Below are 23,706 nucleotides of genomic sequence, written 5' to 3' on the forward strand. Positions count from 1 at the left end.
AGCTATCGCCTGCTTCTAGGATCAGATTTTGCTGACGGCCAGATCCAGTCCCCTCCTCCCCCTAGTATTTATTTAAGCTCTGGTTCTAACCACAGTTTTAAAGGATGTTATTACACATGAAATCAGTTGTGGTAATAGTGCTAATTGGTCAAATTCTTTGTACAAAACCTCTGCATGAGCAGCGTTACCATTGCTTCGGATGACTGAGAAATTATGTTGGAGAGATAATCTGTGATGTAATGAAATGTCATATGGTACTTTTTTAGCTACTTTTACGTATGCAAAATACAGGACCAAGTGAAGTTTCAACACTGTGCATTAATTCGGTTCTCCCGAGCTTTGTACTTTAGGCAGGGCTTTTGTTGTGTGCTCCGACAGCCATAAAATTGCGTTTGGTGTAGAGTGACGTCTTGAAATTTTCCAACATCTGTGACCATTCTATGCACGGTACAGTAGCGAATTGACGTCATGGAGGGGCATGAATAAGTTGAAAGCTGTGCCGCTGCGCGCCTCAGCGGCGCTTCTAAGACAACCCTCTAGCCACTTTGCATAGTTTTAGCAGACACCTGAGGTTTAGCTTCAGCAAGCTGGTTCCTTATTCCACAATTTAGTCACGGCTCTACTCAGAAGAAAACATGAGCATTACATCTTTACCCTCCAAACCACTCCCCGAGAGACAGTGGCGTTATGCTCGGTGTCTTCCTAGGCGCTATTGCAAGACCGGCCAGTGAGGGTGGCTGGGTGGCCACCAGCATGCGAGTGGCTCGGTACACAGTTAATCTCACTGGCCATGCCACTTTATAAACAAGAGAACAGTTATTGTTACAACTTTATTTTTTCTAACCGGCAAATTGGTTTTAGAAGCAAGGTTCAATGTCACCCAGAAGACATCAAACACGCCTAACGTTCATTCTACTGAGCTACAATGTCTTTTCTTGCCTCGTGAACACACTTTGTGAACGCATCGACGAGCTTAGAACAATTTAATGGCGCGCGCTGGTTCTTCGCGTAACAATCCATTACTTTTTGCTGGTGCACCTCGCAGACGGGAGTGCACGTATGTTGGGTGTACCGCTCCTCTACCTGCTTTACGGCACCGGCGAACTTGTCGGTCGCCAGCTTGTACAACTCTTGATTCTGCCGTTCTACCTCCTTCAAATTTTCTCGCCAGACGTCATCAACTTTTTTCAGTTCGTCGTGGTTGAGCCTCCGGCTCTGAAGGCTGTCTCCTGCGGCAGTCCTCGGTTCGTAAGGTGCACCGGCAGCAGTCTGTCGGGCCACTGTGGACGAAATCGAGTCGGATTCTCCCTTCAGCCTCTTCACAACGGAGTCTGATATCTTGATGACATCCGGGGAGTTTTCGTTAACGATGGTAACTCTCCTGGTGCTTCCAGACGAGCCCATAACTGGAAAGAAAACGAAGACGAGAGGCACGGTTCACGGTGCCCGCACGACAACGAGCAACGAGAAAAGGCGACGGACCGGCACGCAGTAGCTAGATTACAACTCTTCTGTCAATTATCCATTCAACTGGTTATCAGTTTCCTTGCATTGCGTCTCGCTAAAATCGTCAAAGCCAGGGCAAAACACATCGCATAGCAATCACAAATACCTTGCTGAGACTCCGCCGCTCTTGCTGCACCTCCAGCAGAAAACAAAACGTTGCGATGACAGCGCTTACGCCGGAGACATCCGCAACTACGTGAATGATTGCTCTATTTATACAACATGCTAAATATTATGCTATTGTAATCAATTTTTAGAATGCAGGCGTGTAACTTCTTATTATGTCTACATTGAGTTAATTTTTGTCACTTTCTGATGTTTTTTGCTGTCAACAGTAAATTCAAGGGTAAATCGCCGCTAGAGAGCGTTTAGCGCGCCAGTGGTAGTTTGTCGGCTCATAATGGCGAGCCGGGTTGTGTCTTTAGACGTTTGTAAAAGTTGGGAAAGATCAGGAAAACTTGAGTTGTAAGTGTTTACAGAAGCAAACCGCACCATCTGCATAGTTTTCAGATGCTACATGTGTGAGAATATAGGCCTGTCTCTTTGAGACAGCCAGAATAATGGCTTTTGCTAGGCCTATCATGTTGACAAAATTGACTTAAAAATGATGCGATAAAAACGATGTGGTGTGCCGGTGATTGCGCAGAACGTGTATAATATATGACATTTCATATTCATGCGTACATGTTCTGACGCAGTTGCGTGAGAGTTCCTGTGAGGAGCGCTGGCACAAGTGTTTTACAGTAGCGCCCCATCGCCACAGCTTGAGCGTGCTAATGCGATTACGCAGTTCGTTTTCTTAATTTGCATGGTACGTTGCTCTTTGGAAGCGGCCTGACGCGTATAATAGTCGTTTTCGGGATGAAAATTGCTGGAGGAAGTGTTAGTCGTACGAATAACAGCACTGATTTGCAGTAACTATTGCTACTTTGAAATCGAAGCTGGCCATTATCTAGCAGCATTGTGACCTTTACTGTCTTGTTTCTTTGTTTTTCTCTAACTAGTATCAAGTTATGTCGTTCAGCAGCAGCCGGTATGCAGACGTCGAGGTTGCCTTCAGACAGAGGCGGGAGGGGTAAGTTCGCGTCAGTTGCACCTAGCCTACAAATTATAGAGGCGTCCCAGCTTCCGTGTGCGCACTGAGCTATATTCTGTGTGCCTCTTTTTTCACGTGTGTTGCGCATTGCGGTACCTTTTGTTCATGGTGCGGGCTTGAAATTATTACTTTAATTTGTCGTTTGTCCTTGCATTATTGCTGTCTCTTGTCTACATGTGTTTGTACTGCCACGAAGCAGGCTCTCAAGGAACGTGCACTGCCGACGTGGTATAGAAACCAGTAGTGTTTTGACGCTTAAATTTTCCACACTTCCCATTGGCTGTTGCGGTAGGAAAACAATACTTTTTTTTTCTTTTGTGGGTTAATGCTGTCGAAGAGGAACTAAAAGTTCATTGTCTTGTTCTGCTTTCGCAGCAGCCTTATCAATACTTGAAATTGGAACTACTATTTGTACAGTGATGAAAAACTGTGAAAACTTAAGATTCTGGGGATTCTGCTCAAATCCCTAAATTTTTTTTACGCATTATTTTTAGGTTTACATTATCTGTGTTGTCACACGGTTGAAAATACTGTTCACTGACATGGTAATTATTACCAAAATTCAGGTGCATGCTAAAGAACGTCAGATGCTGAATGCCTGCTTCGGATGTGTCCTGGAACATGGACGATTGATATTAAGAATTTAAGAAAGGCTGGACTGAAGCCAGACTTACCTGAAGACTATGACTGTTGGGTGACGGGCAATAACTTTGCAAAGACACTGGAGCAATTCTTGCATGATGCAGAGTTAGAAGCTTTTATTTAACTTTATTTGATTCTTTATGTAAGCATTGTGGCAAATCCTCCTGAATAATAATAAAAAAAAATCAGATAGTATGTAAATTAATGTGGATCCCTCTTCTTAGTCATAGCCTATGTTTTGCTTTTGGTAAGAGCACTGTGGCTTTACACGAATGTTTCTAGAGGAAAATGGAGCAGTGCAAGATTTTAATCATGAAAGCCTTGATTAGGTTACGGAACTTTGTTACTTTCCTGGTAGCTTTGTTCAGATTCACTGTGTCTTTCATTGCTATTTGAAGTTTAATTGGGTTGGCTTTCACAATGTTAGCAGATGCTCCAACTTCGCACAGAATTTTGCACTGTATAATCAATTGACTGTGTATAAAAGCTGCAAGCTTGGTCGTTCAGCTAGCATAGGAACGATAGTAGTGTATGGATTTGCTGAAACTTCGACCATATGCCTTTATGACTTTCTATATTGATCACTTGCAACAAAACATTGGATTTCAAGTGCAAGTATTTGGAATGAAGTGTGCATGCAGAATGTTATTGTCTTCATACGTTTAGAAAAATATGATTGAATGGAAATTAAACAAGAACATCTGGAGCTACAAGCACAAAAATTACACAAATGCACATACTACCCGTCTTTCCAAGCTAATCGATCTCAGCATCGGAGTTATCCCTAGCAATTTTATTAAGAAACTCTGCGCTCTGGGCAATATGAAGCAGACGATGCCATCTTGCTGTCAAATCTGTGCTTATGCTGAGCAAGTCTACAACCTCTTGCACAGAACCTTTGCTGCCACTCAAAACAAATGGCATCATGTGTGCACTGCGCAGTGCTCGGGTGCAATAAATGATGGCATGCAACGCCTCAAAAACCAGTTCAGACAACACAGGACAGTCAAATTAGTGTTTCTCGGTCACAGTTTAGTGGGGCCTGTGTCCATTAGGTAAAAGCAATGAAAGATTTAAGTCAACGCCACCCTGCTGGAGGTTTTATGATAGGATAGGTGCTGCTACTAAATACGTGCTAATGCTCGACATATTAGAGTAAGCTTGTGTCTTTTTTCTTTTCTAAGTCATGGTTGCATGGCACTGTTGTATTGTCACTGGTTTTCTGAACAATACGAGAAATGGTGTGATTTGTACGTGATGAACCCTGCATATTGGTACATCTGGCTCCATCTATTTTTTGCTGCCCTGAAATGAAAGGAGGCTATTGGTGTTCAAGCAGAACATCTCAATGTTTTCTTCAGCATTAAAGAATCAAAATACTGTCATCTGAAAATGACAGTATTTGATAGGCCTTTGATGACGGAAGGTTGCAATGGGCTGAACCTGTTTTTGCAGAGCTGCAGTTGCTGTTACATGACCTATGCTGGCACGTGGTGGAGGACCGTCTCAAGGTGGACCAGGCCCTGGCGGCCCTAGCCGAGGTTACCGTAAGTGGTGTTGTCGTGTGGTGGGCGGCTTTCGAGCCGTGCGGATTTGCCCCACGCCTGCTCTGCGCCGGGGCACTTTGTTTGCTTAGGCATTGCATCCAGAGATCTCCTCCATGCTGGTGGACCTGGTCTTCCTACTGGGTATGTGCCTGGCTGCTTGCCTCCTTTCTCCATAAGGCGTTGTCGGTGGCCTATCTAGACGCCTCCTTACCACCTCTTTAGACTTCGAGACGCTGTCCGGGGATAACCGAGACCAGAGGGACCGTTTCCACTGGCTTCTGGCTGGCTGCGCCAAGGTGAGTGGGCTGTTGCCGTTGTCTGTCTATGCTGGCAGCCTTCACTTAGGAAGTGCATGTGACAATCTCTAGATAAGTTGAGCATTCCTGCATATATGTATAATAAAGGCCACCAAATAACCCACCGATATCTCTTCATCAAGTTTGTCTCTAATGAGGTTATGTAGTGCTAAGTTGGTTTGACATAGTGCTATTTCCCAGCTCAAATGGGGCAGCCAGATATACAAAACAGTGCTCTGTCTTGTCGTGATGGTTATATTGACCGATTTTTGCCCTGGAAGATAGCACTCTAATTAACCTTCTCAGCAAAGACAAGTGAGAATTACGGGCAAGAATGCTCAAGGTGTGGCCTGTTTTTCAGTCTTTCTAGCAGTAAGCAGCAGTTGAATTTTGTTTCTTCCAAAATTATCACGCCAGCTTTTCTGTTTGATAAGGTTTTATAAGGTGGAGGACACTGATTATTCTTTTTTATATTGTGGCATTGACCTTATAAATAAGCATTAGCACACATTTAACAGGTAGAAATTTCATTGTGCAGCAAGGTTGGGACAGTATGTTTATTGGACAGCAGTTGTGCTAAAATTTCATTGCATAGCAACTACTATCAAGTGTATGCAAGGCCGAAGTGTTTCTATGAAATCTAAAATTTGAATGATATTCTTTCATAATAATTTTGATACATTAAATGTCTGCAGTTTGTGCTAAAAGAAGGCGCTAGTACCGATTGAAGTTCGATGAGGAAGATACGTTGTTCTCTATCTTAATAAGTGGCATCATCAAATACAGTATAGACCGCTTATAACGTAACCTGCTTATAGTGCAGGACCGGATATAGTACGGTCTTTTCAGACTCTTGTTAATTTTCCCATAGCACTCCCATGTATATGCATACCGCTTACAGTGCAGCCGCGTGAGATGAAATACCGGTTATAATGCGGCTTCCGCAGGAAAATCTCGCCGACAAGGGCGGTAGCGAGCACGCTTCTCAACGAGGGCGATGCGGAGGAGGAGCATGAGACGTGGAGCGTGAGTCCAACGGCGATAAAATTGTCGCCGCGCGCCGTATGTGCGAGTGAAAGCGCGCGGGGGACGCGCGCCTTCACGGAGAGCAAACGCGACTTCCATCGCGCGAAAGGCCGTGGGGGTATGGGAGGGAGGGTGGGCGACGCTGTGCTGCGGCACCAAATGCGTATTTTGCAACTGGACGCAAGGGAAACTGGCGATGCAATATCCCACGCGAAAGGAGCAAAGCGGAAAGGCAGCACGGGAGGGAGGAAAGGGGGCTTCTACTCTGCCAACAAATGCGTTCACGCCTGCGCTGGCTGTCGGTATTGTGGCGCGCACCGTATCTTGAAAGTGATCTCCACACGGCTCTGGCCTTTGTATGCGCTATGCTTACGCCGCTCAGTTTCCGTTGAAGCGATAGACTGCACGAACCTTCGCTCGCTGCAGCGGCCTGCGTTTCCCCACTGCCCGTGTTTTGACAGTGGTTGTCTGTGGTCATCGAGTCTATTCATGTTTGCTTGTGCGCGTTGACACACCGCTTGTTAATTCAGTTAGTAAGCGAATGTGTCAAGTTTATACAGCTGATAAAACTACTATCCCTACTCCTTATAGCTCTCTACCAATTTGCTATTGCAATTGATGCTTCGCCTTTCGGGTAAAACTGAGACATTTTTTATAATTATTACTTTGCTTCGTGCGAAGATCGTAGGTACTTGGACATTAACCTTTCAACGTTCGTAAGTTTAAACGGATGCAAAACTCCCAGTCACACGTTTCGATTTTCGGATACGCGCGGCTGCTTGGTCTACATGTTTTGCATACGTGCAGGGCTTGAAAATCGCTGTTTTGGTGATAGTGCGGTACCGATTATAGTGCAGATATTCACGACTCCGGTGACTTACGTTATAAGCGGTCTACACTGTATACTGACTATTTATTAAATACTAATGTCCTTTGAAAGTGTGATAGCTGCCACCAGGCTGAAATCATAGTGTTAGCAACTGCTATGCCCGCTTAACGCACTTGTGCAATCCAATCGAAGAATTTGTTGAGAGGCGATCCAATACTTGTGCTATGTTGTTGTGAAAGGCTAAAGGAACATTTTGGCTTTACTAGCAGATGTATTGCTGCTCCTAAACCCTAAGTGGCTTTCAGAGCTGCAGTGCATGTACTTTAATTTACTGCATGGATGTTACAGTGAACCCTCTTTATATAGTAAAATCCCTTTATTCGAAGTTTTTGTGGTCATGACTCCAGTGCATGCACTTTAGAATGGATTATTCAAAGTTGAGTAGCAGGACTCTGCTTAGTACGAAGTGAGATGTAGGGAAATCAGTACAGGACTGCTCCAGCTGCTTCATGCAGCATACATGATGACCCATTGCGTTTCTATGGGCCACCCTGCTGAGACAAAGAGCACTGCGAAGGTCATTGCACCACGTGGTGGTAGCTTCTTAGGTCCAACTGTGCCATGTGATTATCAGCGACAGACGAGGCAGCTTTTTATTGGAAGAATTTTGGTGCTGTCACACTGCCATCATCAAGTTGGCTTTTATTTAGATATTACATATAACGAGCTCCTGTGATGTTGGAGTTTACATTGAATGGTTCATGACTCTCTTATAGCTCCTCTGATTTTCATGAAATACCTACTTATAACAGTAAATTTCCTGTCCCCATGACATCATTATATAGTGAGTTTTTACTGTACTTCAATTTACTCACTCAGAGTGCAAAGTTAGTAAAAACAGAAAGTGTGAATTGAATGTGGGACAACTAAAGCATGGCACCTGTATTGAGTTTCCTTTCATCCATTGTTCGATTTTTTTTTTATTGGCTATTCCTCAGTAAGGCCATTTGGTAGACTGGCAGGGAGTCATGCATATTGTTGTGCTTGCAGCTGCTTTAGTGCCTGAGGAGCGCTTTCCGTCAGAGAACTAAAATATGCAGTGCTTAAGATGGACATTACAGTTAATTTGAGCTTTTTCTGTTTTCCTTTTGTTACATACAGGTTGTTCCTGATGCCTTGCTGAAAGAAAGAATAGAGATCGAGTCCTTGGGTGATGCAGGGATTGTCAGGAACAGCCGTACAACGGGCACCAAATTTGTCAAGATCAAGACACGGCTGTTGTGAGACTTTACCTCATTTTTCTATAACTGTTTTTTCAGTAATTGCTTCTGGTAGTGTACTGTGTGTGTGTGAAAGCTGATAAGTGGACGGGCTGGTATACATTGCTTTCAACTTGTAGTGCATAGGTAATTCAACACACAGAAGAGAGAGTGCTCATCCTTCCATGCGTTTGCTCATCTGTGTGTGCCGTTTCTTTTGTATTATCAAAGTGGTCATTAACCATACTCTAAATCTTAGCCCTCTTCTATCATATAAAGTTTTGCTTGTGTGGCATGTTTTGGTTAAGTATCAAGAGCATGTTCTTGTTGACATTTGAATGTCAAGAGGTCATTCTATGATTGTGCATATAATGTTGAACAGATTTGTTGTGCAGGATTTCTGCAGCTGAACTTGGATGACTAAATGAATCGGTTGCTTTGCTGTGCAGTTACAAGCAAAACAAGTACAACTTGTTTCGAGAGGAAAGCGAGGGCTACGCAAAGCTAGCCACAGAGTTGAGCCAAGAGATCACCGGCAAAATCAGTCCAGACTACATGATTGAGGTCATGAGGTCTCTTATAGGTGAGTGTGTGAAATGCCACTAGAGTAAAATTCCAGTGATATGATCCCTGCTGGTACGAATTTCGGTGATACGAATTTGTGACATTCGCCGGCCGAAATACATTGCTCACAATAAGAAAAAAATCGGCTGTTCCTAATGTGGTGAGCAACAGCGGGGGTGGCCGAGCCAGTGGAGCGACCGGCACAGACAAGCCAGCACAGCGGGATCCATAGTCCCCAAGCAACCGTCTACGTCACGCGGCTGCACAATCTCTCATTGGTCCCCACGTCGAGCAGACCGGACCACATCACAGCCTAGCCGATGGTTAGCGAGAATGTAGACAAGGACCGCTGCAGCAACGACGACTGTGACGCAGCCCTGACGGCCAGAACGCTACAGTCGAATTCCCCTACAACGAATGCCGCTACAACGAAATTTCCGCCACAATGAAGATTTTCCGATTCCCCGTCAGCCGCCCATAGAAAGTAATACAAAAAAAGTCGCCATAACAAAGGTGTTTTATTCAGTATTTCCGTTTCAACGAACTTTTTGAGAACGAAACTGGGACTCAATTGAAATTGCAACTGCCGAGTAGTCAAATTAGAAGGCCCTTCCAAAGCTGTAACAATCATATGTCCGCTCGAACGAGGTTTTCGCGAACGAAATCAAGTTCTAAGTATCGATTTACGCCACTGCAATCCATAGCCACGCGTGGTCATCACGCGTGAGGCTGCATGGCATCACCACAATCGCTGCCGTTTTCTATGGTGTGTGTGTCCGGTCGAAATGGCTACGCCAACAAAGAAGCGTAAATTTCTCTCTCTCGAGAAGGCACATATGATCGCCGAGGCAGAAAGCGGGAGGAAAAAATTTCGCAGTTTCACTCGAAAGGCGAAGCATTGATTGCGATAGCAGATTAGTAGACAGCTATACGAACTAAAGATTGTAGTTTTATCGGCCGAGTAAACTTGTAAACATGCGCTTACTAACTAAATTACCAAGCACGGTGTCACGCACGCACAGGTAAACATGAACACATCTTGCTCGATGACCGTGGAAACTCGGTGACAACACGCTGGTATGAAAAGGCACGACAATAGCAGTGAGGGAATTGACCTCTGTGCCGTCTCTCGCTTCAACGCGAACTAACCGTCGAAAGCACAGCGCACACAACTCTTTCGGCACTAGTTGCACTTTGCCCGCATCGCAGATCGCTTTGAAGATGAGGCCCGTGCGGGTGCACACTTTGTTTTCAAGATACGGCGACCGCATCCGCTGACAACAGCGAATGGTGTCAGCAGATGCCAGCATCATGTCAGCGGATGTCAGCATCTCGTCGTCTGGGGAAAATGACAACCCGCTAGACTCAATGACTCCGGCGAATGCTTTGAAAGTAATGGATCCTTGTGAACTCATCTTAAATGTTATCAGAGCCCACGTCATTGACATTGCGATGGCTCTTCTAACGGACTGTGAGACTCTCATAACGCCTTTGCTTGCCGTGAAGCGTAAGAAATCCAGGCTGAGACTTCTGAAAATAAAACCTCCACTAAGCGCAAGTTTGCCGACTTTGTCATAAATATGCAATGAAATTGTGATAATTCAAACCGCTTCATTGCGACGGTGCGTCTGCCGCAAAATGAGTGTTTCGTGATCGGCTGAAGACGCGCATTGAGTTAGGCATTGGCTGTAATGTACGAAAAATGCTGTAACAGTGGCGCGAAATGCATTCTCTCATGAAGTTGACACTTTATTGACCGCCTTCGGTACGTCTCTACCTCTGCCCCCACGCCATCGTGAAAATTTCCCGGACGTTGGTTTCGGTTTCGTTCGTGGCTTTGCCGTTTGGTGTACGTATATACATACTAATTTCGCGTCAACGACGTTCCGCCACAATGAAATTTTTCGCATGTCCTGTGAATTCGACTGTACCTGTACTCGACGTGCTCAGGCGTTCAGTGGTGTGTGAAAACATTCCTGAGATCACACACTTATACGCCTTTCAGAACGCGATCGTTCACGATTTGAGCGAGAGGAAAACGTACACGGTTAGTAAAACCTCTTGATACGTTTTTCAAAGGACCGCAAAAAAAAAAAGTCGCAGTTTCACCCGAAAGGTGAAGCAACGATTGTGATAGCCAATTAATAGACAGCTGTACGAAGTAAGGATAGTAGTTGTACCAGCCGTATAAACTTGTAAACATTTGCTTACTAACTAAATTAACAAGCACAATGTCATGCGCGCACAGGTAAACATTAACACATCTTGCTCGATGACTGCGGACACTCGCTATCGAAACGCTGGCATGAGGAAGTGCAGCAGCAGCAGCGAGTGAATTGACCTTTGCGCTGTCTCTTGCTTTAATGCGAATTAAGCGTCGAAAGCACAGCGCATACGAAGCTACCGGCACTAGGCACACTTTGTCAACATCGCAGATCGTTTTGACGATGAGGTTTGCGCGGGTGCGCAATTTGCGCACGTCACAGATACGGCACCCGTGTGGCTGCGTCGTATCTGCAACGTGCCGGTCGCTTGTTGCAATTCATCGGTCGCTTGTTGCAATGTACAAGCTGGCTGCACTGCTAAATTTACGTGACCACCACATTCAAACACAACGTAAGATGCAGGAACATTACAGATTGACGGCATATCACGGGGAACTTAATACATGTAGGTCAATGGGATTTAGGTTGGGACCGCGAAAACGCAACATAGCAGCCTGGAAAACGCAGCAGTGAGAAAGGTATCATTGGGGTTCCACTATTAGAAATCTTTTCTGGTAAAAATCATTTTCTCTTGATTTTGTGTATGTTTTGATGATACGAATATTTCACGCGGCCCCTCGAGATTCGTATCACCGAGATGTTACTGTGATTTGTTTCCAATTGGCTCCCACTTTATAATGCTTCCAAAGGCCTGCACCATGTTTGCTGTTATCTTCTTTGCAGAGTGTAATAAAAACAACTTATGTGGACAACTAATTCAAGTGCATGAGAAAGAAATGCATTATGAAGATGTAATTAGGGGTAACAATGTGAGAGATCAAGCTACTAGTTGGTATTCGATGTAACTGGGGGGTAGCATTGCCTTGGCTTGTGATGTGCTGGGAATGACAAGGTGAATGGGAAACCTTCAAATGAGGTGAACGGCAACTTTCAGTTCTGCTAAGAAGAATTCACTTGTACGAATGCTTTGCAAAATACTTACGAGAAAGGGTTCATGTCTCATTGACCATTCATGCCCAATTATTGTGAGTTACCATAAAGACTTAGAGAGGAAGAGACTTCATTGAAACCTGGATAGGTTTGCATGGCGTCCTACCTAGCATCCTGCCTAGGTGTAAGCACCAGTGATAGGGCACACACGGAGCCCACTGCCCTCACACAGCACAGATACGCACATATCTACCCCCAAGGCTAACTGCAGTATCTGATTGAGACCAAGGTGATCATCTGTGCTAGGCGATCAGCCCGACTAACATCTCGAGCATATCATTTTAAATTTTGTATCTCTCTCTCTGTGGGCGTATGGGCATGTTGGCCTTACCCATTGCATACTCACCTGCTGGTACCGTGGCTTTATGCAGGCTGCTTCAACCTGGATCCTAACAGAGTTCTGGATATTGTATTGGAGGCTTTTGAGTGTCGCATTCATCTTGAGGACTTCTTCGTGCCTCTGCTCACTAAGTTCTTGTGCAATCCAGCCACCATAAGCCAAGTTCTTGGCTTCAAGTTCACATTTTACCAGGCAAGCTTGCTTTTTTTCTTTATTTTTACAGTAGGAATTTGTACAGAAATAAGTCTAATCCCTAATTGGCCATTCCTGCTGTTAAAAGCTGTGGCCAACTGCTACTGTAGTATCTCAATTTTGAACCCTGCTGCTCTATAGTGATTGGTTGCTTGTGCAAAAATTACATTTCAGAAGCATTAAGAAGTTAGTGCCTTACAACAAATGCAGAAGGATCGGGATCTACATCTATTAACGAATATTGCCTTATGACTTAATCACATTGTCATATAGTCATACTGGCTCACTGAATGGTGGAAAGTTGTGTTAGCTAGTCCCTTGTGATACAGTGCAGTAGTGTGTGGAAGATTGAGCTGCTGTTGATTTCAGCAAAAGGTCAAGCTGCAACTCATACCTGTCCTTGTTCTCATTGCAGGGAGAAGCTGGAGAACCGACACCATTGTCTTTGTACCGCCTGGCTGCAGTTTTAATCCGTAATGAAGTCATTGCCCTGGATGACCTTTACTCTCTAGTAAGTGCCGTGGCACTACGTGCAGTTTTACTGGGCTTTGCTTTGCTTGGGAAATGCAGTAAAACATTAAGATTTTATAGGAGTGGAAGAATTTCAGACTAATCATAATATTTAATTGCCAAACGGACCAAGAAATTAAAGGGATACTAAAGGCAAATATTATTTCAACGTGGACTGTTAAAATATGATACCAGAAACCTCGAAACGCTTGTTTCGTGTCAAGAAAATACTTATTTTAAGAGAAAATTGCGTCTGAAGCGTCCGCGTACCTCTATCGCAATTCAAATCGCGCGCTGAGCGAGGAGTGGTGACGTCATGGCCGCCGGTGAGTAAAACGGCGCCCGCAGACGGCGCTACGGCTTTTTTTGTGGAAAGCGCAAACGCGCGGCCAGAAACAGAGCCAAGACAGAGCCGACGGCAGTGCGAAAGTACAGTGTACTAGTTCACTATAGCGAAAGGGGAAGTAGGGTTACAGTGTACTAGAAGGGGCCACCCTACTTACAGTGTACACTGTAGTAGGGTGGCTCGTCGCCAACTAGTTGACGACCCTGACAACGACACATTGGCTCGCGATGCTGGGTTCGATTTCAGTGATTTAAGCTCTGATGAGCGTGACATACTGCTGAGGGCTCGCACTGCCCGCGTCGTTGCCTACTACGACGGCGGCCTCGACACCGGCTCTTCCGAGCGCGAAAGCAGCGAGGACTCCTGCAATGCGACGTCGGGCGACGAAGCTGGTCACCGTCTGGACGTGCCGTCGCGACTCTCAAGCTGCTAGCAAATTCAAATGCGAGTTTAGCGAGCCAACAGCACCAGCGCAGTCATGGAGGAAGGAAAAGCTTTTCCTCCATGAGCACAGTACTACGCGATAACGTAACTTCTGAAACTCGAAAGCGAGCGCGGCGCAGAGTCGAGCGAAAACGAAACCTTTTGACCGCCCGCGTCGTTATCAAGTGTAACACCAAAAAGGTATTTTTTTCTAAGAATTTAATAGAAGTACCATTTTCTTCCGTCTTATAATCCAACGAAACAATGTTTTTAATACGAGTGGTTGAGTACTAGTGACATATTTTTTTTTTTTTTTTTTTTTTGAGGAGTGCCTTCGTCATCGGGTAAGTACCGGAATGTCCCTGGGGCGTCTCTTATCGTGTCCTACATTTACCTCAATTTCTCGAATACTAAAGCTCTGTTCGCGATTATATTGACGCCTTAGACGTTCTAGAGCATTGCTCTATCACTTTAGCCTGACTTTTTATTTCACTTTAGTGTCCCTTTAAGGAGCAATGCTGCATCAACATAGCTTTATTTAGCAAAATGTTATCCTCTGTCATAATTTAAATGAAACCTTAAAATTTTCTTCAGCTTAATTAAATAGGCATTTACGAACTGCTTTGAGAAGTTGCACAACCGCTTCTTTCATTTTATTTGTCGGTGGTATTTCTGGCAACTGTCATAACGCAACCAAAGGAAGCAGCTGCTTGCCACAGCTGCTGTCTGGCAAGTCCTGCATGCATGTAGTGCCATATGCTGTACTGAATACAAAGAAGCAAACAAACACTATGAAAAATTTTGTCATTCCTTTTGGATTACAAGCATTCTATGCTTTGATTTCTGTTTCCACTTTTGCCACTCGCATTTGTGGCACTTAACACACTGTGCTGTGCAGTGTTAGTCCAATTGCCGTATTTACTTGATACTATAATGCGCCTTTGATGGTATTGCGCACTCAATTTTTCTCGGCTCGAAATGGAAAATGCAGTTTCCTCGATTGTAATGTGCACCCTGATTTTCATTTTACAATCGTGTTTGGTTCTCACTTGAAAAAAGAAACATTATAGCATTCGAGCCACAATGGTACTGGACATCACTCGTCGAACACCAATTTGAGGTGGCGTCCGGTGATCAGTTTTCTGGCACTCACGGGAGCTTCCGGCACGCACAGCACAGCAAATCGTGGCCCTCGAGATGGAAGGTGGTACGGTAAAACTTTGATAATTTGAAGGCCGCTGGACCACGAAAATTCTTTGAAATAACCGAAATGAAGAAAAGAGATCAGTAGCCCCTCCCCTGTCGAGGAGATGGGGGTAAGCGAAGCTTGTGTGTTTCTTCGATGTTCCTCCGAATGAATTCCACTGACGAGTACCACGCTGTGCTCGAACCACAACCGGTCAAACGCACTGCAGCTGGCTCCGAAGTTTCGGCTGAGAAAATACCATTGAAACCTGGCCATGGCACTGGGGAAGTTGGCGCTAGCATAGCTGAAGAGTGCATCACCGCTCTCAGGTTCCTGGAGGGCAAGACGGTGCTGACGTTTGGCCTCAACATCGCGTCCCTGCAACTTGGGGTCGGCAGCTCTTCGCTGATGTTTCGTCTGGGCTTCAGAAGCCCTCAAGCTAGAACCGGCATGTCGACAACCAGCCCTTTCTCAAGCACTTTCATTCTGGATGGATTTCCATAAAATTTCTTCATAATTAAATCTGTCCATTACGTAAGACAATGAATGGCTCATACCCCCGTAAGCACGGCCTCCCCATTACGACGACAGAAGTGAAATTTTACACTGGAATGATTAGTGGCAATGCAACCAGCTGTGGAAGCAATCGACGAACGTCGGATCAGTGGCATGAGTGCGTGCCGAGCACGTGCCGCGTGCCTGTGCAGCTCTGTGGGCAGCTGGCTTTTTTAGTGCTACATTGCCGGCGCAAGCTAGCGTATACAGTTGCCGACGGATTTTTCGGACTTGTTGGATATTCCGGACTTCATAAGTACACCGTCAGGATTCCCATAGAGCTAATGTATTTTTCGGAGGAATTTAGGCCCCAAAGTTCGATTTTCCGGACTAAATCGCTCGTTCCGAGCCAGACTATTTGATCTTGGAGGCCGCCATGTTGGATTTTCTACTGGCTTGGCTTCCAGTGGTCCACTCTATAGCCTCCAAGATTGGGAGGCTCACGCGCTCCATTCTCTAGTCTCGGAGGCTATGCCCGCTCTCCGTGGCTGACAAAGCGCTCCAGGGGACGACAATTTTTCCTTTTTGCGGTCAGCATTATCGTCATGATCATATATTGTGGAATCTGTTTTTTTCTTCAAAAGTTTCAGTTGCTATTTTGATCATGGTATGTCCACTGAGCAGTTGTCTCGGAGACGTTTGTCTCGGTGATCGGCGCCACCTCCTGTGCTTCGCGAGAGCCAAGTGGGTCGAAGCTCATTTATTCGATCTCCATGGCGAACTCTATTGGCAGAGATCACCAGCACGGTGACACTCGTGTCGACTGTACATGGAGACGTCTCTTGCACCAATTCAAGCAAGTCTGATCCCCCTCTAGGCGTAGTATGAGGCAGGGCATTTTTGAGATTTTTTAAGCCATGCTAGCGGCTTAATAAATTGTGTTTTTTTTTTTTGCGGGGGGCGGGGGGGGGGGGGCGAAGGAGTTTTTCGGACTATTTTTCGGTCCCTGCGAGCTCTAGAAAATCGGTCAGCGACTGTATGGAGCGCCCTAACCTAAGAGTCGCACATTGCTGCCAGCCGGAAACTACGAATTGGTTATTTTCAAACTTTACTCCATCAAAAGCTCTTCTAAAGCTTTTTTTTTTAACCAATTCATGTGGAAACCTCATTTTACCTCTTCACTATGCAATATATATGTATACTATATGTGGCACACGCCATCGTTTCAAATCTGCCAAAAGACAGAAAAAGCGCGCAATTTCAAGAACACGGTTTTTGAGCACTGGCAAAGTGCTGCCAACTGTGTAGTAGAAAACAGACAGCAATAGACACACTTATCCAGCACTGATAAAATAGCTGCCATCTATGTTGAACAGACTGAATCAACACAGGTTCAAGGTGGTGAAGAGGAGCTGACATCAATGTAGTAAGAAAAAGAAAAGAAAAAGGCAAAATGATTTCAAATGCTGGCACTGCAGCCGTCTGTGTAGTCGAAGAAAAACTAGGTGGTCATGTTGATTTCGTCGAAAGTGCTTTGAAAATGGGATGCTTGCCATTGACGAGTAGAGCTCATTCAAAGAATAATCAACCATGATTGCTTTAACAGGCTGAGCTCGTCCAAAACACTTAAAAGGTTAGGCATGTGCATTTGGCATGATCATCTTTTGTGTGTAGACCTCTGTGCCGATGCTTTGGTAATGTTGTTCGTGCAGCTGCTGCCAGATGATGCAGCTTGGCCAAGCAACACAAGAAGGAGGAAAATGCAGCCTTGCAGTACGCAAAACGCTCGGCAATGGTGATCATGTCCTCTGAGAAGAAAGAGGAAGAAAAGAAAGACGAGGACAAGGATGATGACCTGACATTGGCAAGTCTGATCTAGTTTTCAGGAACTTAGGAGTACCCAATACTCCGTTATAGCAAGATTCGTTCAAGTGAAATTTGTTGCATTGATAATTTAGGCAGACCAAGTGTGAAGAATCGTCTGTTAAGCCTGAAAGTGTGTTGTATGCAGATTCGTTTTAACAGACATAGGATGTACTTCAAGCCATTTCTTGACCAAGAAAGCAAAAAGGGGGCTCGATGTCTTTTTTTTTTAATCGTGGCCATATAAAGCCAATGGGCAATGAAGCCAAGGTCAGCATAGGGGTAATTAGCTGTGGTTGAAATTGAAATGTAGAAAATAATGTAGAAAAGGGAAAATGAAAGTGGATGAGGAAGATCAAAATGGAGAAAAAGCTAACTTGTCGCCGGTCGAAATGAACACACAATGTCCGCATTACGCTTGTGTTGCACTGTCAATTATACTACAGCGATGGCCACCAGTCCATCCACTAACTTGGGTATTTGTATGTACTAGATCTAGCCCTAGGAGTGTTAGCCAGGGCCATAGCAGACGGATTGGAAACATCCTTTTTTTTTTTTTGCTCAGTGGCGTTGTGTAACATGTGTCTGTGAGCAAGCAGGTGGCTAGTAAACCCTCGTATGCTACCTAATGGTATCAAGGCTGGTAGATTCAAGACACTCGCTATGAATGAAGAAAAAGAAGGGAAACAGAGGGACTAGATTTTTGTTCATCACGATCACATACAGCCATTTCTTAGCACTCTGGCCATTCCTGGCTCTTGCACGGTAAAACAGAAAAATAATCATAAGCAGCAAAGGCTGTATAACTGGTTACAGAAAGTTGTTAGCTGTTGAGTTCATGCTTAGCGCTTTATGGAGGAAGTGGGCCATGCTGCTGTTTTCTTTCTGTAGGAGGAGAACCAAAAGCTTGGCCTGTGTGAGGCTCTGCTAGAGGTGGGCGACTGGCTCAATGCTGAGAAGCTGATGCAGCGGCTGCCTGAACACTACGCTGTGTCTCAGCCGCACATTGCCCGTCGGCTGTGCCTTCTGGTGCACACTCTGGTGGAACCACTGTACTCCAAGTGAGATACCTTGCATGTTGGGCATGAGGCATTAAAAGGACACTAAATGCCACAATAAATCAGTTGAGGCTTGCAGAATATCATATTGATTCATTTGACAGGTTTCCTTCTTGAACTTCATGCCAGAGTTCGTAATTATGCAAGATAGTCGACAGATTTGTTGAGTTCTTAGTTGCCTTAACGGCAACTTTGCTGTTCTGAAGACATGGCAACCTTTTTAGGGACATAAGTAGCCAGTAAATTTGCCTGCTAAAATCCTCAGAAGGCTTTGGTAGGGCGGTGTGAATATTTGAAAATTTCAAATATCATCGAATATTATATTTTTAATACCATAAAAGGTTGGTAATTCACTCCTAATTCAATGTTTTTTTGGTTTATTGGGGAGGAGGGGGGGGTAGGGGGCACGAAAGCAACTAAGGTTATGATGCCCCACTGGGTAATTCAATCTAAACTAACTGGCACAGTCTGACCAAGTTCCAAAGAACTCCATGTATTTAAAAGGTAAATAATTCACATGCAAATCAGATCCACCACGGATAATTCGAACTGGTTAATGCGCACGGCTGATCTTCAGTTTGCGCTTACCGTATGTAGTACAGTCGAACCCACTTCCAATGATCCCAGATATAACAATCTGTCGGTTAGAACGACCACATTCCAGTGCTTTCATGATTTTCTAACCCTCCCTATGGAAACTGCTTCCAGATATAACAAACGTTTTTAAAATCAACGTACTGCTACAACAAACGCTTCGAACCCAGTCACGTTAAAAAGAGGGCACATGTGAAGTGACAAAGCACGAAAGTGCGACCAAACTGGGTGCATGGCACCGTGTGCCTTCTCCCACATTGGGGGTGGGGGAGAGTGAGCTACATAAGCCCTGCCAAAGAAAGCAATTGTTGCCCTGGTGAAGATCAGTCACCTTGTTGAACCGTTGGCTTCAGCTTCAGACCTTCCTTGTTTGACCACGGTTGATCATTAATGTAAACAGGCCAATCAGAATTTCGAAGTTTGTTTGCATATGTATGAGTTCGCTGCCTTTGTCTGTCTGGCAAAGGAGTGACTTGTCTTTGCTCGTGGTAACATATTGGTGTTGCGATTCTGCGTGACAGGCACAGTGGACTGCCAGAGGGTTTCCGCCGACCATACAATCCGCCATCAGGAGGCCTGCGTCCACTGCCCCTAGTGGAGACGTTTAGCGAATTCCAGACACTGGTGCTGCCCATGCTCATGTCTCTGGGTCCTCTGATGCACATAGATCCCGTGCTGATAGTGAAAGTTGTGCGTCTGGGACGGGCTTTCCTTCACCAGAAAGGCTCCACCACTGCAGACCTTCGTTTTGACCTGCTCACATTGCTTGGAGAGACTCTGCTGCCATCTCTGTCGCTGCTCGACTGCAACTGTTGTGTTGCTGATGAGATCTGGTCTCTTGTGAAGCTCTATCCGTACCAGCAAAGGTGAGTGACTTTTTTTCTGTACAGTTGAACTTTGATGAACTCGTGTAGTAAATATTACTCTATTAAGCAACCTTTTAATGTTGAAATGGTGCAGTGTGCACAGATAAAAAACGAACCCTTGGTACTGAAGAAAAGTGGAAGGATTTTGCAGTATGTGAACACTTAATGCTACTGAATTGCCATGGTACTAGTTGACTTCTATCTGCATCAGATTACCGTAAAGTATTAATTGGCTGTTTATTCAATAAAAGAAAGTTGGGAGCTGTAACTGTCTAGTTGAGGACCGACGAAGGTCTATATTAGACTTGCTATGTACAGCTCTTTTTTACTTCAGCAATCAAAGGGGGCAAACACGTGCCCTGAAATGTCCTTGCCATTTTTCAGACAAGAGGAGTCTGAATTAGCAGTGCAGAGTCTCTCTGCTATTCTGAGGTAATGTGGCTCATCGAGGAAATTAGAGATCACTCTTTAGCTGTGTTTCTGGAAAGCCAACCTGCTTTATGTTCTCGTATCTTCTAATAATTTCCCGGCGCCAACATCCTCAATAGAGAACACACACAAAAAAAATGACCCAATGCAGTTAGGCATCTTTTTACCGGTTCATAAGTTCGTGGACAATGTATCGGCACCAACATTCAGTGCATTGCCAAACTGCGATTGTATGATAGGTTTCTGGCCACTAGATCCCGATTAAAAGAGAAAAGGCAGGAGGCGCATCCGATGGAGAGCAGTAGCCGCCCACCGCATCAGCTTCCCCGCAATACTCGCCCGCTCGTCTCATGTGGATACGCTGGCGCGCATTCAGTTTCCCATTTTGGTACCTGCAAATCTCCTCTTTCTCACCAATGCTCTTGTCATATAGCTGCTTTGGGACTCCAATGCAAGCTGCATGCTAGCTGATCTCTTGGCTGTTCTGACATTTCATACCGACCATGCTTCCACAAGCCATTGCGGGAGCCTGCTTAACAGCTTTGATGTAAAATGCAAAAGTAAAGCTGAACTCACTAAAAGCCGTCTCTTGGTGAACTTGTGAACTGGGCATGCCTTGCTTGCCATTGGTTGTGTTACGGAGAAGTGGCTGCATGCAAGCTGCATGCTTTTTATATTTAGGGTGGTACCTCTTAGGGTTGTCCGGAAATTCCCAAGGGTATGGAGAGAATCTCCTCGAGCACATGTGGTGCTTTCTAAATGTATCGAGGAGTTGGGTGTTCGTAATCTCATCACAATGGAGTTAAGGGGATCAAATAGTCAGTAGAGTCTATGGATTTTTTTTTTTTTTCAGGTACCTTCTTTACCATCACTGGAAGAATTCTTCCTACAAGAGTCATCCTCTTCTCATCAGGGTGAAAGCAGACTCACTCAAGAAGATTAAATACATCATGAAGTATGTGTTTCTTTGTTCATCACCCTAACATTTTTAACGAAATGTGGAGTTTAGGGATGTTAGTGGCATATTCCATCTGAAACTTTTGTTTATTTTTTTCTTTTTTCAACACGTGGGTTGAAAAGGCATTCCCACCAGGCAAATGTCTTTTCAATGTTTCGCGTTATAGGACTTCATTCTTTGTGAAGCTGTGTTGTCTTGTAGCTTCGTTGCTTTATTAGCCACATATTTTTGACATTATATTCGAATAGTTATAGGTCACACAGTTCAGAATAGTGCTAACTGTAAATATATTACTTGGCACTTGTAACAATAATTTACTACTGAGAGATAAAAGTATTTGAGTTGGCCTGTCATTAGGTTTGGGGGGCTGATTTATGTGACTGATACTGTTTTCAATGAAGGATGTTTGCGCTCAACAACGTCAACGCTGAAGTCAGTTGGGTTGTGTAATGGAAGATAGGAATTATTTAATGGAAGCTAAATGGAACAACTGGTTCTCTACTGAAGCAGCTTAGTTTCTCTCAACTTTTCAGAGAAGGCTGTATTTGGAATTTCCTTTTGGCTGGCATTGTGTGGTGCATGCTCCCAGCTGTATCGCTGAAACCGACGGCAATCCACACAAGGCATACTGAAGTCACTCTTTGTTCAGAGCACCAGCAGGATGAACGCGGTCTTGGTTGCATCTCAACGGGCATTTCGAGCTCTTCTTCACCTGGGGAATTCGTGGAACAACGTGAAATCACCGTGGAGGATCCCGGCGAAGGCTGGGTTCACAGCTCGGGCATTTCGCAACGCCTTGGCTACTTCTCCTTCAGTCCGCTTCCATCACTTCAGCAACGGGGAAGAGTTGTTTTCAACGCTGCCATCGACTGCTCAACCTCCTCTTCGCTTCACTGAATGTTGTGCGTCATCTCCTGTGTCGGCAATCTCATCAGAAACCAGCATGAGGCTTACATGAGAAAAAGCTCTGCTGCCTGTGTGCCTCTGAGCCTTCACTTGTCAAAGCACCACCCATGAATTGTGCATTGTCTGCACTCACTGCCAATAAATGTCAATGCTGGTGGAATCAACTCATGTCAAATCTGTCTGGTCAACTGGAGAATGCTACAGGCCTGCCTCTAAACCACCGCTTCTCGCTCACTCCTGGCACCACATTCTAATGTGATGAAGATTTTGCTTCACCCTACTTGATGACCACAATGAGCTGCTGCAACCTCCACGACATCCCATGTGATCTCAGCACCTTTGCTTACAATGGCTCTACAGAAGGTCATCCCTTGCTATAGGCTCGTTGCATCAAGATTGTTCCTGGCTATCTACTTGTCTTGCAATCACTCCAATGTCTTCACTCTGTTTGCCATCCTGTCAAGCAATAAAAGTCAGATTCATACTTTGTGACGACTGTTCCATGCTGAGTCCAGCAAGCATTGACAAGAAAGCATCCTTTTTCAAGACTTCAGAAGCAGCATCGTGTGTGCTCAGAACAACACTGTGTTCCATGGAAGTCAAGGGAAAGTTGATGTGTTTAAAGCTGCAGTGAAGTTTCAGCAAGTGCATAGTACAAGCATTGCGACGAGTTTGCATCAAGTCTGGCAAGAAGGAAATGAGACAGCTGTTCACCATCAAGGCCAAGAAGGTTGCCTTACGACAACGATAATACCAGCAATACCTGCTGATGTGCAAGTGGAATCGTCCAGCAATATCTATCATTTGCCATAGGAAGAATGTTTATTTGTGTTTGCACCCACTACCATTGACGCATCTTTGATTGTAATAGTCATGTCCAGTGTGGAACCCGGATGCCTCGACACATCATAGGATGCATCCAGACAACCGTAAGATGTGTAACAACTGTTTGAGAAATGAGAAGATAGTGCATGCCAATGCAAGCTGAAGGCCTGTTGTATGAAGCTGCAAGAAAACTGGGCATTATTTTCCTCAACGGTGTGCAAGCACTTGTCTGTCTTTGAAGTTGCACAAGCTGTTGTCATCATGAGCAAGTTTAAAGAAGAGCAAGTCCTCCTGAAGCAGAGTCCTGACGTGTGTCTGCAGAGATGTGTCCCTCCAAGAAGACGTGTCCCTTCAAAGAAGTGTATCTCTTGTGAATGTGTGGTGTACTGTGCTGACCAGTGCTTGTGTTGTGCCAAAGACAGCCTCAAGCAGTCGTGCTTCAGTGGTCATCTGCAAGTGGTGTGCAAGAAAGTGGTGTGCGATTGTTTGGGGCCGGAGTGCTCTAAGAAGATGGTAATCTTGCTATTTTAATGTGTGGGGATAAAAAGAGATGATACCTTATAGGCTTTATTCTTTTGTCATTGAAGTTACACACCCTTGGGAACGAGCAGCGTGAATCAAATTAACAAGATGCAGGCAGCACAGCGCAGTGATGTCTTTATTTTCCCCCCCATTATTCGATGCTTGTTTCCAAGGGTGTTCCAACTACCATGTCGCCCAACTTGCCATATTGAT

At 44.9% G+C, this 23,706-nt stretch overlaps 2 protein-coding genes across 2 annotated transcripts in view; one reads left to right on the forward strand and one right to left on the reverse strand.

Annotated features, from left to right (window-relative positions):
• Positions 1-816: 816 nt before the first annotated feature.
• Positions 817-1,711, reverse strand: LOC119449610 (MICOS complex subunit mic25-a). The gene is made up of 2 exons (XM_037712823.2): positions 1,613-1,711; positions 817-1,406 (listed from the first exon to the last, which is right to left on the reverse strand). Exon 2 carries the CDS (start codon positions 1,402-1,404, stop codon positions 913-915), a length of 492 nt encoding a protein of 163 aa, XP_037568751.1. The 5' UTR covers positions 1,405-1,406; positions 1,613-1,711; the 3' UTR covers positions 817-912.
• Positions 1,712-1,835: 124 nt separating this feature from the next.
• LOC119449604 (THO complex subunit 2-like) overlaps positions 1,836-23,706 on the forward strand; it is a 72,370-nt gene continuing 50,499 nt past the window's right edge. Inside the window, 14 exon segments of the mRNA XM_049665329.1 lie at positions 1,836-1,971; positions 2,511-2,581; positions 4,700-4,791; positions 4,881-4,932; positions 5,014-5,087; positions 8,104-8,222; positions 8,651-8,784; positions 12,352-12,512; positions 12,928-13,023; positions 17,185-17,197; positions 17,200-17,336; positions 18,227-18,396; positions 19,509-19,853; positions 21,136-21,237. Of these exon segments, the coding sequence (XP_049521286.1) occupies positions 1,907-1,971; positions 2,511-2,581; positions 4,700-4,791; positions 4,881-4,932; positions 5,014-5,087; positions 8,104-8,222; positions 8,651-8,784; positions 12,352-12,512; positions 12,928-13,023; positions 17,185-17,197; positions 17,200-17,336; positions 18,227-18,396; positions 19,509-19,853; positions 21,136-21,237 (1,631 nt within the window). The 5' untranslated portion in view covers positions 1,836-1,906.

Source organism: Dermacentor silvarum, chromosome 4 (assembly GCF_013339745.2).
Source record: "Dermacentor silvarum isolate Dsil-2018 chromosome 4, BIME_Dsil_1.4, whole genome shotgun sequence".
NCBI lineage: Eukaryota > Metazoa > Arthropoda > Arachnida > Ixodida > Ixodidae > Dermacentor > Dermacentor silvarum.